This window comes from Ptychodera flava, chromosome 14 (assembly GCF_041260155.1).
Source record: "Ptychodera flava strain L36383 chromosome 14, AS_Pfla_20210202, whole genome shotgun sequence".
In the NCBI taxonomy this organism is placed as follows: Eukaryota; Metazoa; Hemichordata; class Enteropneusta; family Ptychoderidae; genus Ptychodera; species Ptychodera flava.
Window position 1 is genome coordinate 25,980,975 of NC_091941.1, and position 14,772 is coordinate 25,995,746.

General features: G+C 41.7%; 1 protein-coding gene across 1 annotated transcript; it reads left to right on the forward strand.

Moving 5' to 3' along the window:
• The first annotated feature begins 8,691 nt into the window (after nucleotides 1–8,691).
• On the forward strand, nucleotides 8,692–14,466 carry LOC139149920 (lectin BRA-3-like). The gene is made up of 5 exons (XM_070721970.1): nucleotides 8,692–8,829; nucleotides 9,247–9,444; nucleotides 11,812–12,172; nucleotides 13,090–13,163; nucleotides 13,778–14,466. Exons 2-5 carry the CDS (start codon nucleotides 9,279–9,281, stop codon nucleotides 13,807–13,809), a joined length of 633 nt encoding a protein of 210 aa, XP_070578071.1. The 5' UTR covers nucleotides 8,692–8,829; nucleotides 9,247–9,278; the 3' UTR covers nucleotides 13,810–14,466.
• The last annotated feature ends 306 nt before the right edge of the window (nucleotides 14,467–14,772 follow it).

Genomic DNA, 14,772 nt, shown 5'->3' on the forward strand with positions numbered 1-14,772 from the left:
CCGCAGCCTGTCAACTTTAGTTAAATACTTAAAAAGTACCTTTGACTGAAATTGGCTTTTACTGCCTTTTTCCTCATTTGTTTCCCTTTTAGTATTCTGACACTATAGTGATTTCGGTCATCGCTGTGGTTTTTGTGATAAAGGGGAAAATAAACTGTTGATTAGCCATTAATTTTTTGAGTAATTTTTAAGGCATCTATTACATGTCATTACTTTTCTTTACCTATGTAGTATTGTAATTTCCCCTAGCGTCTAAGATAGTTGTTCCAGTATTGATATAAGTGTTAACTTTATGACATATTATATCGTGCAAGTCTCACCATTTTCCCTACACTTGACTCATTGACACTCCATGTCATTCAAGGAGACCGTTTTCTAACGTCCTTTTTTTAAATTCAGACCCAAATTATTTCCAACGCGAGATAGGTGGGAAGGGGAAGGTCGCTGCCAAAGAGAAGGTATACATATAACAATGGATTTGACCCCCGTTTCTGTCTCATGTAGACTTTTGACCAAGGATATGTTGATGAAATTTAAACGTTTGACCCCTGTTTAGACTCCAGCACAGTGTTTGACCCAGATTAAGCACTTCGACCTATCACTCTGTAGAGAATATGGAGTTATATGTAATTATTTTGCCTAAACTAAAAATGTTTGACCTGCCCTAACAAAAAATTGTAGAGATTGTGCTTTGTACGGTTTGTAGTTCGAACTCTTGCAGAGTGCACCTGTACCCGAATCGTGACTGAGTTACCTTCCTCGTCTCTAATAGCATAGCATACACCTATCGAGACACAAGCGCGAGGAGTACGTGTTCAGTGTAAAGTAATATAGATACCCTTTTTACTAGGCTTGCTCCACACCTCTGGTCATGTAAATATCAAAAACAATAGTAAATTGAAGGGGGAAAAGGTAACTGCTGCCTAGAAAAGCCCAGCGACGGGGGCAGTAATCTTCTCCTACACAAACTTTACAGCAACTCCAAGCGACTGGGACCATAGACACTAAAAAGAGGGTCTACGCTGTGACATAGGAAAGGCCCGGTTCGGTCCTACACACTATTTATAAAAGAAGAACGTACTAACTTAGTTTGTCGTCGCACCGAACGTACTCCTCATTTCCATATTCTTTTTTTCCGCACCAAAAAATACACCTCATTTGCATCTTAGTTTTTTTCCGCACAAAGTTCTGGTTTTGTCGCGCCAGAACGAACTAGTTTTTTCCGCACTGCACATACACCTCATTGCATATCGTCCCCCCCCCCCCCCCCGCACCAGAACTAACTCCTCATTTGCACATTGCTTTTCTTCCGCACACGATCGCTGGCAAGCTTACTGTTTTGTCGCACCAGAACGAACTAGTTTGTCGCACCGCAGGTACTCCGTAATTGCCCATAATATCGCCTTTCATCACCAAACATGCTCATTGCATATGGTATTTTTCCGCATTCTCCGTTTTTGCAACAGACTGTGTGCAACCAGAGTAGAGTTTGTCGTAGCTTCAACTTGTAGTTTTTTTCCGCAACGTCTGTACGTTGTAAGTTTTGTCACACCGCAATGCGAGTATATGAAGTTTCCGTACCGGTTTCTATAGGTTCCATATTAACAGCGTCTACGTTTAGTAATGAGCGAGTAGAGATTTTGCGGCCACAAAAGATGATAAGATTTCGCGATGGCAGTTCAGTGCGGAATCGTTATCATAGAGTTTCTGCGTCCGTATGTTGATTATGAGAAGCTAGAGATTTCGAGTCCGCACGAGCTTTTGTTTTATCCACAATCGCTGTTAGGCATTCGCCACCAACGTTATCATTCGACATCTCACTAAGTGCCTCATAGATTGTTACCGCTGCGGGCAGTGTTAATCCAGGTCAAGTTGCATAGTGTTAGCAATGTTGACGCTGACTGATATTTTGTGGTCGCAACATAATGTAGTTTGAGTTGTTGTTGTCGCATTTGAAGTTGAGGGCGCCGCTAAAAGTTATGTTGTAGCCGGGTGGTATTTTTTTGTATATTTCGACGGAAAACTTTTTTGTTTTCTACCCATGCATTTTCAATGGGGAAAGAGTTTTCGCCGAGGGGTCCCCAACGGCTTTCCATAATCCTTGCCTTCGCGGAGTCTGCCATCTATGTTAATATACGCTCTTTACGAATTTCAACACGACTACCACATCGTGTTACAGAGACGCTTTTTTGAAAACTTTACCAAAAGTGCATTTTCTACGCCAACGCGTATGATGTTTACCAACTATTTTGTTTAAATTCCGTTTACCGTGGTGGTAGACTACAGCATGGAATCCATGGCTTCCCTGAAAACGTTTACCATTATTGCATTTTCTACAAATTTAATTTTCACCAACCAATAATTCCATTCACCATGCTTGACTAGAGTATGTAATCGAGCTCAAACGGTGTCGTTTGTACGAGATGCTGTACCGCCAACCTTGGGGCAGATATCTGACCAGGGAACAGCCTGCCTCCAACGGCCCACTAGGGACTTATCACCGGCCGGTAAACAAGTCCCGGTTATGACGTACTCTCCGAGCAACAATTGCAAAGAGAAGATCACAGTCGTTTCACTAAAATTGACAGCTTCCGGCCACATCCTCAATTATCCACTTATGAAGGGTACCACGTCATCACCATCAACATGAAATCCCGTATACTCTCGAGCGTGTAACAGGACTTCTAAATGTGGTGAATGGTACTGTACTGTAAAGTTGTGTTTACACTGATGAGAAAATACGAATGACGCCTCGATTACCTGATTTTGAATACATACTGTGACAGTTGCTGTTTTAAGGATGGTCACAAGCATAAGTTTTCATCGAGGAGCAAAATTTTAGGGTGTTTAAAAGAGCATGCAATATTTTGAGCTCTGTAGGTCCCCAAGTAGCTCTACTCTGTATCCTTGCCTTCGCGGAGTCTGCCACCCATGTTAATATTCGCTCTTGACGAATTTGAACACTTACAAACATCATATGATCATACGAACTTCATCTTGTAATGCCTACGTTGAAGATACATAATGGAACGACTCAGTCACTTAGACATCTGAAACAGCCCACTACGTTTCTGTTGCTGTACATATCACGTTGATAGGAAGGTGGCAGATTCCAGAGAGACGTGGGTCTTTGTGTAATTTGGAGGTGGATTTTTCCAGGTCTGGTTATAGTTTACAGTGCGTCAATAAGCAGCTAGCATATTTTAGGATACCAGCGAGGTGGATACCAGCAGCATTTCAAATGGTTGAGACACAGTACATTTGAAAGCATAGACTAAACATCCTTCGTCGTTTGAGTTTAGGGACTTGTCAGTTTCTTTCGACAGGGGGCGGTGTGTAATTTTTTGCGGTCGTCAAAGAGTGGCTGACCCCCTCCCTATTCCAACTTTCGAAAACAGGATGACCCTCCCCGAGGCAAAGGCAAAACAAAACGGTAATATATATATATATATATATATATATATATATATATATATATATATATATATATATATATATATATATATATATATATATATATAATTCAGTCATTCTGTGTTTTGGTGAAATGTTGACACATCAGTTATTATACAGCAATTTCAAATTTTCAATTTTAAAAGTTGAATACAGTATTTTGAATGACCTGTGAATGTATTTCACACTTTCTATGCATAACCAGAGATCAAGAACTTTTGTACATAAATGGATGTCGATCACTAATATCAAAGAAACAGCAGCACTATGATGACTGGTATCAGTCATCCAAGTACATCTCCTTAGAAATCCAAGAGAGCTATTTTAATAAGTTGCAGCCAAATTTGCTATGCACAATATCTGAGAGAACCTTTTAAATCATAAAAGCACAGCTAATAAAGACAAAAACTGTCTTTTATCAAATATCATTTTACTCATGAGAAAAGCACATTTTCCTTGAAAACCTGTGACAGGAAGGAAAATAGTTTCATCAATGAGAACGAAAAATATCACATTAGTGCAAGTTGCTTTCTTATACTGAATTCTCATAAAGAAAACAGAAAAAAGGATCAGGAATGTGTCATGCTTTTCACATGAACTTCAAATTTAATAATGATTAGTACACTTTGCAAAACAGACGTTCAATTTGCAAACATCCAGATGTTTCTGATATATTAAAGTTTTTTAGTGACGCGCGTCGAAAACTGTCACTGAATGATGCAATTTGTGGCTGGTATAATGCTTTGCTCAACAGACTTCCAATATGCAAACATCGAGATATCTCTGATATATCTGTCTGATATATTAAAGTTACGCGCCCAAAGGGCGCGCCGAAAAATGCAACTGAATGATGAAATTCGTGGCTGGTACGATGTACTTTAGGCAACTATAAGCCCATGTTGGAATTCAAAACACACTGATCCCCTATTGAGCATTTCAAAAACATAGTGACCCCCGCCCCCATCACCAAAGTCAAAACCAGGGTGACTCCCTAAGAATCCATCGGCCCCGAGGCCGAAGAAACTCAGATATTTGGGGACAGCTTTTTAATTGAAAGCACGTCATACATCGAGTATGCCATCAACACCCTAATGGGAAGTTTGGAAAGTCAAGTTCGAAAGTTAAATACTCTAAGGCAGACACCTCATCAGGGCCATGTTCATTGACATAGGAGTAATTTGGCGATGTGATAATGATCACTGTCTATATGCCTCAGTTGGTCAGTTTCTCTGTCTACCCGTCTGTCTCTATCCCTGTCAGTCTGCCTTTCTGTCTTTCTCTATGAGTCTGCATTTGTCTGTCCACTTCTATCTGCCGATTTCTGTCTGTTCGACTTGTTCTTCTTGTCTCTGTGTGTCTGTCTCTATCTCTTTTCTGATGCCCCCCCCCCTCTCTCTCTCTCCTCATGGCGAGTATACTGCCCTTTTCGCTGCGCCTTATCACAATTAGAATGTCAACATTCTTCACGCAACGCCATTCTTTACGAACTTTGGAATCAATGCCATCGCGGAATGTTTTATGACGTCGGCAACAGTGAACGGACGTCAGACAACAAGACTACATCAAATAAAGTTTCAACAAGACGTAAGACTAGTAAGAACATCGCGTCCGCTTTTCTTTCTATGTTTAAACAATAACTTACTTACTGTGACCTGACAATGCATGGAGTGACTTAGCTGTCTCTGGGGATACTCATTATTCTATTAGAGTTCAATGACAGACTTAGGGGGATTTCCACATTGTCGCGCTAAGTACTTCAAAATTGGGGTTTGGATGGCCAATTAAAACTATCTCCCAAACGCTATCACGTCATTCCAATTAGTATGACATTTGCAGTAAAACTTTCAGTTTGAAAACAAATTGCAAGCCCTACGAACATCGATTTTAGGGTTTGCGGGTTAGGCTTGCCTGACTCGCGCTTGTGCACATGTGTGAAAGAGATTTAAGGGACCGTTCAGTTTTTACGGCCGGGGGGCGGCAAAAATCCCGGGGGGGGGGGGGTCATTGTAATTTTGGAATCCGCAAAGGGGGGGGTCATCGCTTTTTCACTGGTAGGAAAGGGGGGGTCACCACATTTTCAAAAACATTATACCAACAATAAAGTTCACTTTATGCCATGGCCATGATCGACCCTCTTTACCGGCGGGCCGCCTTCGGCGGCCCACTACAATAAATATACATTATGTATTACCCATGACCCTCTTAACGGGCAGACGCCTTTGGCGGCCCATTCCAATTAGGTTCACTTTATGCCATGGCCATGATTGACCCTCTTTACCGGCGGGCCGCCTGCGGCGGCCAATTACAATAAATTGACTTTATGTAATACCCCACGGCAATCTTACCGTAAAATTCCCAATTGAAGCCGCGGCTTGTATTAGAAACATTTTTGAGGGACCCCTGGGATCATGCACTGAATAATGGTAATGGCCGCGCGCCTTCAGCGGCCCTGTCCAGTAAAGTCTACTTTATGCAATAGCAATGATCGACCCTCTTTACCGGCGTGCCACCTTTGGTGGCCCACTAGAATAAAGTTGACTTTACGTAATGGCCCATGGCTGCCTTTGGCGAACCACTCCAATAAAGTTTACTTTATACAATGTCCATAGACATGAGTTGTCTATGGAAATGAAGTTAAAAATTGCCTTACAGTCGTCCTAATTAACAGACGTTTCAATGGATGTGGCTGAGAAGTTTGTGCACTGGCATCTCTGCTACACGAATAAAGTGCGCCGCGTACCGGAGTTCAAATCCAAACCATGCGGGTAAATTTGACATATGGGTTTTGGTTATTTTTCAGGGGGGGGGGGTCATCAATTTTTTTCGTCTGACAAAGGGGGGGTCATCTGTTTTTCACAAAAAATGCAGGGGGGTCTATATTTTTTTGAACACCGGCGACAAGATTTTGCCGGCCCCCCCCCCCCAGGCCGTAAAAACTGAACGCTCCCTAATATAGGTTTCGTTTGTGTGCGACGTGCAGTTTCGGTGTGTCACGGTCCCTCTATCACAGGGACCGTGGGTTTGTAAATCTCCCTGGGTGTCCGTCTCTGTCGTGTGCATCTCAGTCAATCTGTCTGTCTACCCGTTCGTCTTTATGTCAGTCTGCCCATCAGTCTCTCTGCGTATGTGTCCGCCTTTGTCGGTCTGGTCCTATCTCCCGATTTCTCTAAGTTCAGCTTATTCTTACTATTTGTCTCTGTTAGCCTGTGTCTCTGTCTCTTTTCCGATGTCTGCCCCCTCCTCTCCCTCTCCCCATGGCGAGTAATACAGTGACGATAATATACTGCTCTTTTCGCTGCACCTTACTATAATTAGAATCTCAACCACGCCACGTGACGCCTTGCTTTTACCAACATTGGAATCGATGCCATTGCGGAATGTGCCATGACGTTGACAACAATGAACAGACGTCAAGTCAAGCTATAGATACAAGACTACATCAAATAAAGTTTCAGCAAGACCTAAAGACCAGTAAGAACATCCCGTCCACTTTTCTTTCTATGTTAAACAATTGTCTCACTCACTGTGACCATGCGTGGATTGACTTAGCTGTCACCCAGGATACGTATTCACTATTCTCTCAGAGTTGAATAACCGGCTTAGGAGGATTCCTTTACATTGTCGCACAATGTACTTCAAATTGGGTTTTGATGGCTGATTAAAACGATCCCCCCCCCCTAAACGTTGTCCCGTCATTCCAAATACTTGCAGGACATTTACCGTAATGCATCCGGTTTTTTAAAAAATTGCGAGCCCTGCTAACACTATTTTAGGGTTTGTGGGTGAGGCCACGTCTGCGTTACGATTGGGCACCCGCGCTTGTGCACGAGGGTGAAAGAGATATGTTTCGTTTGTGTAGTTTGGCGAATGGCGAAGACGGGCGAATGGAGAAGGTCGAAACAGTTTCATTGCTGAGTTTAACTTTAGGTTTCATTTTCAAATGAGCATCAGAACGGTTGAAAAGAACAAGTGAAACGTATAAGTCTATCTGTGATAGCATCGTCGCATCTGTATTTTCACCTTTTATTTATGAAATAATGGACAACGACAAAAGTCTTTGACGCGTTCACATCGCAGCGCGACTCAAATTGGTAGTATGAAAATGTACTTGCATGTTCATGCAGTTGACTCTTAGCCACAATGAGTTTTCAGCGAAATCTTTGTCGCCTGGTTAACTTCAAACACAGTCCCTCCACACACTGGTTCAAGTGTACACTCCTTCCCTGTCGAAAGGGGCGTGCATTTTACCGCTCTGAAAGGATGAAGTGTTAAGCTTCTGTCAACTTTACCGCACACCTAAATGGCGAGTGGTGTCCGTTTTTGTTCCGTTAGCTCGAGCGTTATAACCAGCTAGTGTCTTGCGCCCCAAGGGGAAAAAGCGGTCTTCGGACACAGCCAGGTGATATGCGAGGGAGAAATTTACACATGTAGGAAGAATTAAATATGCGTTGACCATCTGGCTTAACTGTGCTAACAGTAAGAAACAAAAAAGCAAATAAATAAAAATCGTTATTATAACTTCCCCAGAAGTAACAGATGGAGTTTACACTCAGCTATTTTGGCTGCCTGCACCAGTCTTGCCCTACCACTTTGTAGAAACTGTGACTAAACCAAATGATGTGCACATACATGGTAGTAAAAGAAAGCTGAGATAATTTATCGGATATACGGTCTAAAAGCAACACCACAACATTGCTCAGCAAACATCGAAAAAGCTAATGACGTTTCTCTTTTACACTTGTGACGCAAGCACATCTTTTAACATTTTTGATCCGCATCACCATTGATGTCAGATTCGAGTGTGATATTGCATCTGGAAGAATAGGTAATGATTCACATGCGATTCGGAGGAAAACTAAATCACATAAATCCGATCCATGACAGGAAGAGCTTTCATCAAGAGAAGAAAAAACAGAAAGAAAAAAGAACAATAAAAATGAACAAGACGTAATATGAAGTTTACGCCTTGTTCCACCAGTTATTGCCGACAGAATTATGTCGATGACGTCACACATATGACGCAGTACGTCGGGTTTTTTACATTAAGTATTGCAATTACAAACACACAAACACAAACCGACGTGTTTCTCAGTGTCCTAGGAATTCCTTGAGCAATAAAATGTCTTACTTTCAAAGGATACGTCACAAAGAATATTCTAATTTTTCGGGGGTAGTGAATGTTCCCTTTTGGACCACTGGCCATAAAGGATTAGGGTTGACATGTTATGCAACTTTGTTAATCAGTTTCATGTCTTCAAACCAAATGCTATAAATACCGAGCGATACTGCAACACGGTAGACTTGCAGACCAGAGAAGAGGGCAGAACATTGTGAAGAGGAACAAACTCGAAGTTTTGGTGACACGAAAGTTATAAGGTAAGTATATGGGAAATCGTCTATTTTCGCTCTTTTCAAGTAAACACTTTTATTCTCTTTCCTACAGGTGCTCTTTTCTTCGTCTTTGTTCCCGCTCTAACCCGTTCTGTCTGTCCATTTCTTCCCCTCCCTCCCTCCTCCCTCCACCCCCCTCTCTCTCTCTCTCTCTCTCTCTCTCTCTCTCTCTCTCTCTCTCTCTCTCTCTCTCTCTCTCTCTCTCTCTCTCTGATTGACATCCACAGATAGGTTTACGGTCATTCAGAAAAAAGTTCCTCTTTGCCAAGAGCAGAACGCCAAAACCACCAAATACATATTTTAATCAATACCATCAAGTGACACCTAAACTCATATGGCTTTTATCCTTGTCAGTTACATTTGATTCAGATTCCCCTTTTCGTTCTCTTTTACCTCAAACAGGAAAAAAAGTCCGGTTACTTGGAAAAAGCAGCATGGGTGTAGTAACATTTCTATTGGTGGCGTTCATCGCATCTAGTTTGACCGGTGAAGCAGTCGGACTCACGAAAGAGGAATTTGCAAGAAAGCTCTCTGGATACAAAGAACGCGCTCTCAGTCAGGAACCTGTGGAAGATCTGGAACGCGAGCTTGACCAGGAACGTGAGTAGCCATCACTTGTATATCAGCATTTAGTAGTTTCTGTTACGAAAACGGAGCGAGAATGATTTCCCCGGCGACTACAAATTAGCAACTCTTTAAAACTTTGAAAGTCGAAGCGACCAGCTTTTGCTTTTTGCTGTTTGCGCCTCTTGACGGATGTAGATCCAGTAGCTGACGGGGAAGTGAAAACAAAGATGCCAGAATTCAAACAGTTGAAAAATAATTTCGGTGAAGCAGGGAGAAAAAAATAATGCTCCGGAGTCAACCTTCCAAGCCCCCTCCCCCGAATATCTTAGGCCCCCCTTACGACATTTAAATACGACATGAAAGACATCTGTTCATACCAACACGACAAATGTGTTTGCAATTGAGTGCCAAAGCCATTTGTGGTTGAGTGCAAATAGCTCCACATTTTCGATTTGGACGACTGCACATAAAGAATCTCCGCCACAGAAGAAATGGTCGTTTTCGTAATAAACGTATCTACGGCAACGGCATGCCGATGTTTGTACATTTAGATGCATCCCTTTTCAATGCCCACGGCCTCTTCATACCGCTATTGTCGTTAGCTGCTTGGCCACCTGAACTCGTAAACTTCATTGTGATGCTCTAAAAATTCCAGTTGTTCCGTGCCTCTCATTAAAACTCGTTGCCAGCTGTATTCGGTTCGGTCGGGGTGAGTTAGTTGTGGCACGTAACATAATTAGGAGTCAGACCTAAAAAAAAATCTACAAAACAGGTTTCTTCCTTGTAGTTTGCTTCGTGTCACTTTTCTTAGCCATTCCAGAAAACTTAAGTATATGATGATAATAAAATAAACTCATTCGGTCCATCTTGCTACATAACCCCATACTCCTACAAAGCAACTGCGTTATATTCGATCGAAGATACCAGTATCTAGGCGGTGAAAGACCATCATACGCCATCAACCCGGGAAAATTCGTAGTTTATTTCATTGGAATTTACTCCGTACGTCATCGCTATATTGGTTACTGTGTAGTAAAATTTATAGCCATCCCGCCGTGAGGTCACCATGGTCAATTTCAATCTCTCCGTTTCAATTATTTTGAACAAAAAGGCGAGGTCCCAATCGGCTTAACAAAGAAACAAAATACGAATCAATTAGTAAAGCTTTGCCATTGTTCTTTCGTACTGGAACCACACAGTACTAACGCATAACTGCTATACGAGGCCCGCAACCACAGTCGCTTGTGGTTCGATACACGGCAAAAGCCGCTAGTATGCATAAGAAATGGGGGAAGATCAAGAACAGAATTTCCATATCTTACAACAGCTGCGATACATTTGAAAGCAGCGGTGCTGTGATTGGCCATCTTCTGTCAGTCCGCGATAAACAGTTAAATCCGGGTGTGCTGATTTAGCCAATGATGGTTATAGTTAATTAAAAAGCTACATACGTTTCAATGTTTTCCTTATACTAGCTCTTGAATTGTTTTACGAAATTTTTAAACGATAATCAAGTATCGTTTTTTATAATTTATCCGCCCAAAGTACTCTGAAGATGTGTAAAAAGTATTTTACATCAAGCTGCAAAGCACTTCAGCTTGGCTTTCGTGACCGCCATGACCGTAACACTAACAGCAATCAAGTGCTGTGTAGCAATTGGCTAATTAATTGATCGGTCACGCGCCAGCAACGAAACACAATCAAGTTCTTAGATGCGACAGGTTTGCTTGCATCGGTCATATAACTTGACTTGACATTGAAGTAGCCTAGAGCCGTGGTTGTTTGGTACTTGCAAACTTCTTCCACAAATCAAATTAAAACTTAGAAAACCGTACAGATGGAGAATATTTTCGTTTACTTGCTTCGTGAAGTTTCTGTAAACGGGAAGGCATGTTTCTCTCCTGAGTGATAATGATGATATCTGTAAATCTTTAATTGCTCTTTCGAGTACAATCGATTCATTTTCACACTCGCTATCGGCTTTATCATGTAAAGACGCACAAGGGTGTTATTTGTAAAATATGTGAGAGATTAATCTGAGATATGTCCCGTGGTTCAAAGGTTCCTTCTAAGGGAAGAAGTATTATGTGTAGCATGCAAAGACAATGATTACTTTTCAATCAAAGTAAGATACACAATATGGTGGTGAGGATGGCAAAGTTTCTCTGCGTACAAAAAAACTTGTGTCAGCTTACAAAAGCCAAAATTTCGTGCTACCACTGTCAAGCAGAGAATAATTGTACAGTAAAACAAACGAAGACAGGAAACTCCATGGGTTGACATGAAAAAATTATACTAAGCATTTGGCAGCGGAATTACCCAGGTTTTCTCATAAATTAAATCCCATTCTGAGAATATTCAAAGGGCTAACATCGTTTGTTTGTTTGTTTGATTTTTAAGTGCCGACCACCTTTGGGCCACTGTGCGTGAGTCTCCAATACAAGCTCTTCATCGAACCATCTCTGTTCTGGGACGAGGCTCGGCAGGCATGCGAAGACGATGGCGGGCGACTAGCCGTTATCCGCGATGCCAGAACATCCTCGTTCATGAAAGCATACCTGAACAGAAGCGCTGTTAAAAGATACGTCGGTTCTGGCATTTGGATTGGCATCAACGATATTGAGGAAGAGGGCACCCTTATGACCTCCGATGGACACCCTTTCTACGCCGATGACTGTAACGTCTTCCAGGACTGGACCGATGATCAACCAGACGACAACATGAAGCGGGATCCCGAGGGACAAGACTGCGTACAACTTTGGTAAGTGAAAGTAAAATGATACAAACATTGATTTTGTTTAATGAAACTAACACCACTGTGAAACAAGTGACGCCATTGGAACACGTACTTTCCAAGTCAACTATGTGATAGAAAATTCGCCAATTTACCGATGGATGCTGCTAAGCTCAACAGGTGTGCCCGACGCAAGCGTCTGTCTGTCATCACTTCTCGCTGTTTTGCTCGGCAAAGATTTGATCGAATCAAACAGCCTGCGGATCGACTCACAACGAATAATGTATGTAGGGCTAAAATCATGGCCCAAGGGAGTAATAAAGTGCACTTGTTTGTCGACTGAGATAATGGGAAGCCATCGATGATAAGGTTGAATGGACTTATTGGCCTTCCAACGTAAAAAATATCTGAGAACTTATCTATTCGTTAGTACAGGTGATAAGTTGATCAATGAATTTCTGTGTTATGAGGATGTGTCAGCAGTATCACAGTATCACTTGACAAGCGACTTTCGAGACTGTAATAGGTCCATTCATGATACTAAATTTTAATCAGTCTACACACAAAGACTAGGCCTAGGGTTGCAGTTTGTGTGGTATTTAAATGTCCAACGTGTATCTTTTGAAGGAAAACCTGTACAAACCAAGTAATAAACTCAAGGAACAGCATGGCTACTCCCTCTGGGGCCAGTGTCTGTGGCATGCATAAAACATAAAACACTCCCAATGGAAACGTTAAGGTAGAGCGAAGCTTTAAGAGTCGTTAGGGACACACAGTTTTCAGCTGAAACCGAGGCTATCTGTCTGTCTACACCCTGCTGTACTATGGCTGGGAATTGCAAGCACAAGCCCGTCTTATATTCAGGAGCGTGTATTCCTGGGTTAAAGCTCACTGACTAGAGAAACTCCATCCCCTTAATTTCATTTTTTCCCATTTGATTACAGGAAAGCAAGGAACTTTTCCTGGGACGACGACTATTGTAACTACAGACCAAAGTCATACATTTGTGAATACGACGGTAAGTGTAAATATGGAGTGCTAACAGAGCGGTGTCCTGTGACTTGTAGCTTTATTACATTGATATCAGAAAAATATCAGGGATCTTATCGCCATGATTAAGGAAAACGGTTTAAACTTTTTTGAGGGGAAGGTTGCGAAATAAATTTACATCTTTTGATTTCGAGACACGAACGACACTACACATGATATAAGCCGGCGCCATGTACGTTAACAAGTTTTCTTCTTGGCCGAGACTGCATTATATGCCCAAAATTTAGAAATTGTTCGTCTTGGGGCTAACGTCTTCAAGGGAGTCTAATATTATATCTGTGACACACAAGACCTAAATTATATAAACTGACCGTAACCGACAATTATACAGGTATTCCAATAGTATATTCGCTGTCAGAACGTTTATGAAAAACGTAATTTCCACCAATGAGAGAGTAGTAACTCTTTAACTTTGTATTCGATCCCATCTCAAAAAAAGTTGACACATATAATTACTGCCAGCACACTGTATGTCAAGTTCAGAGAAAACTCGGTCAGATTATGGCCATTGCATATTAGTGCACAAGGAAACTGCCTTAGTGGGTGTTAAATCTATGTTTCCCTATTTTTTTTCTATTTCAGTCTGTTCGGACGAGTGCGTAGCCTGTCCCTGATGAGCATAGAGATCACGTGATTCGTTTGTGAATATTTTGCGTGGAAGACACGAAGACGCGCAAAGTCCCCTTCCATGAGTAGATTGTGTACATCGGTTTATTAGAGCGTATTTATATATGTGTGTTGGTCTGAACACGGAGGGCCAGTCATGAATGTATTAGTAAAAAATAGAAGTATTTCAGGAAGAGACCCTTTTTTCAACTCTATCCATGATCCTTTTAGTTAGATCAGTAATCAGATGAATTTCTGTGTCCTGTGCTTTAGATGCCAGACCACATCAAGCTGTACACACTTTGACAATGAAGATGTCGGCCAGGATTGATACTGTTCTCACAGATACCAGTGCATTATAACTTCCACTGACCCTTTTGCTAGGTAAACGCTCATTTGTGAAAGAGTTTGCATAGAGGTTGGTGCCCCCTGTGTAGATCGAAATCACAATCAAAATTCAAATTTATTTTTTATGTATTCTGTTTCGGATTCTGATCACTCCAATGTAGCTCAGACTATCTACCGTTTCTTGCTTCATGTGCATGTTTGGGTGTACCCTAACCGAGACTTACAGTACTTTGTTTCAAGACCGTCTTCCTTGCCTCAAGCCAATATATTTTAATGTCATTCTGTTTTGAATATAATAAAAGTAACTTAATTCAACTGAGTTCTACTGTGTCATTAGATATTTTATTTCTTAGGTGACTGGGTGCCGTACTTTGCGAGTTCGAATCCGATGGAAAACCTACCGAATTTTCGAGCCTGTGTCCCCGAGACTGTCTTTCGCCCAGTAAAGCGATGTATTCATTGCCCTAATAAAAGTTTGTGTGCGATGTGTGATCACAGCGAGCATACTTCGTGAACTTTACAACGTGTGGAGGGGTCGCAGTCAGAAAAAATTGTAACAACTTAGCTCGGTTATTGAACCAGTCTTTTCTAAGGATGAGGGTTTGGCCGAGCGGTTTTCACTG

Bases quoted from the DNA above. Each gene is read 5' to 3' on its own strand.
- LOC139149920 (XM_070721970.1), top strand. From the start codon at position 9,279: ATGGGTGTAGTAACATTTCTATTGGTGGCGTTCATCGCATCTAGTTTG. The intron at 9,445-11,811 runs GTGAGTAGCCAT...TTGATTTTTAAG, and splicing joins ACGCGAGCTTGACCAGGAAC to TGCCGACCACCTTTGGGCCA. The intron at 12,173-13,089 runs GTAAGTGAAAGT...ATTTGATTACAG, and splicing joins CAAGACTGCGTACAACTTTG to GAAAGCAAGGAACTTTTCCT.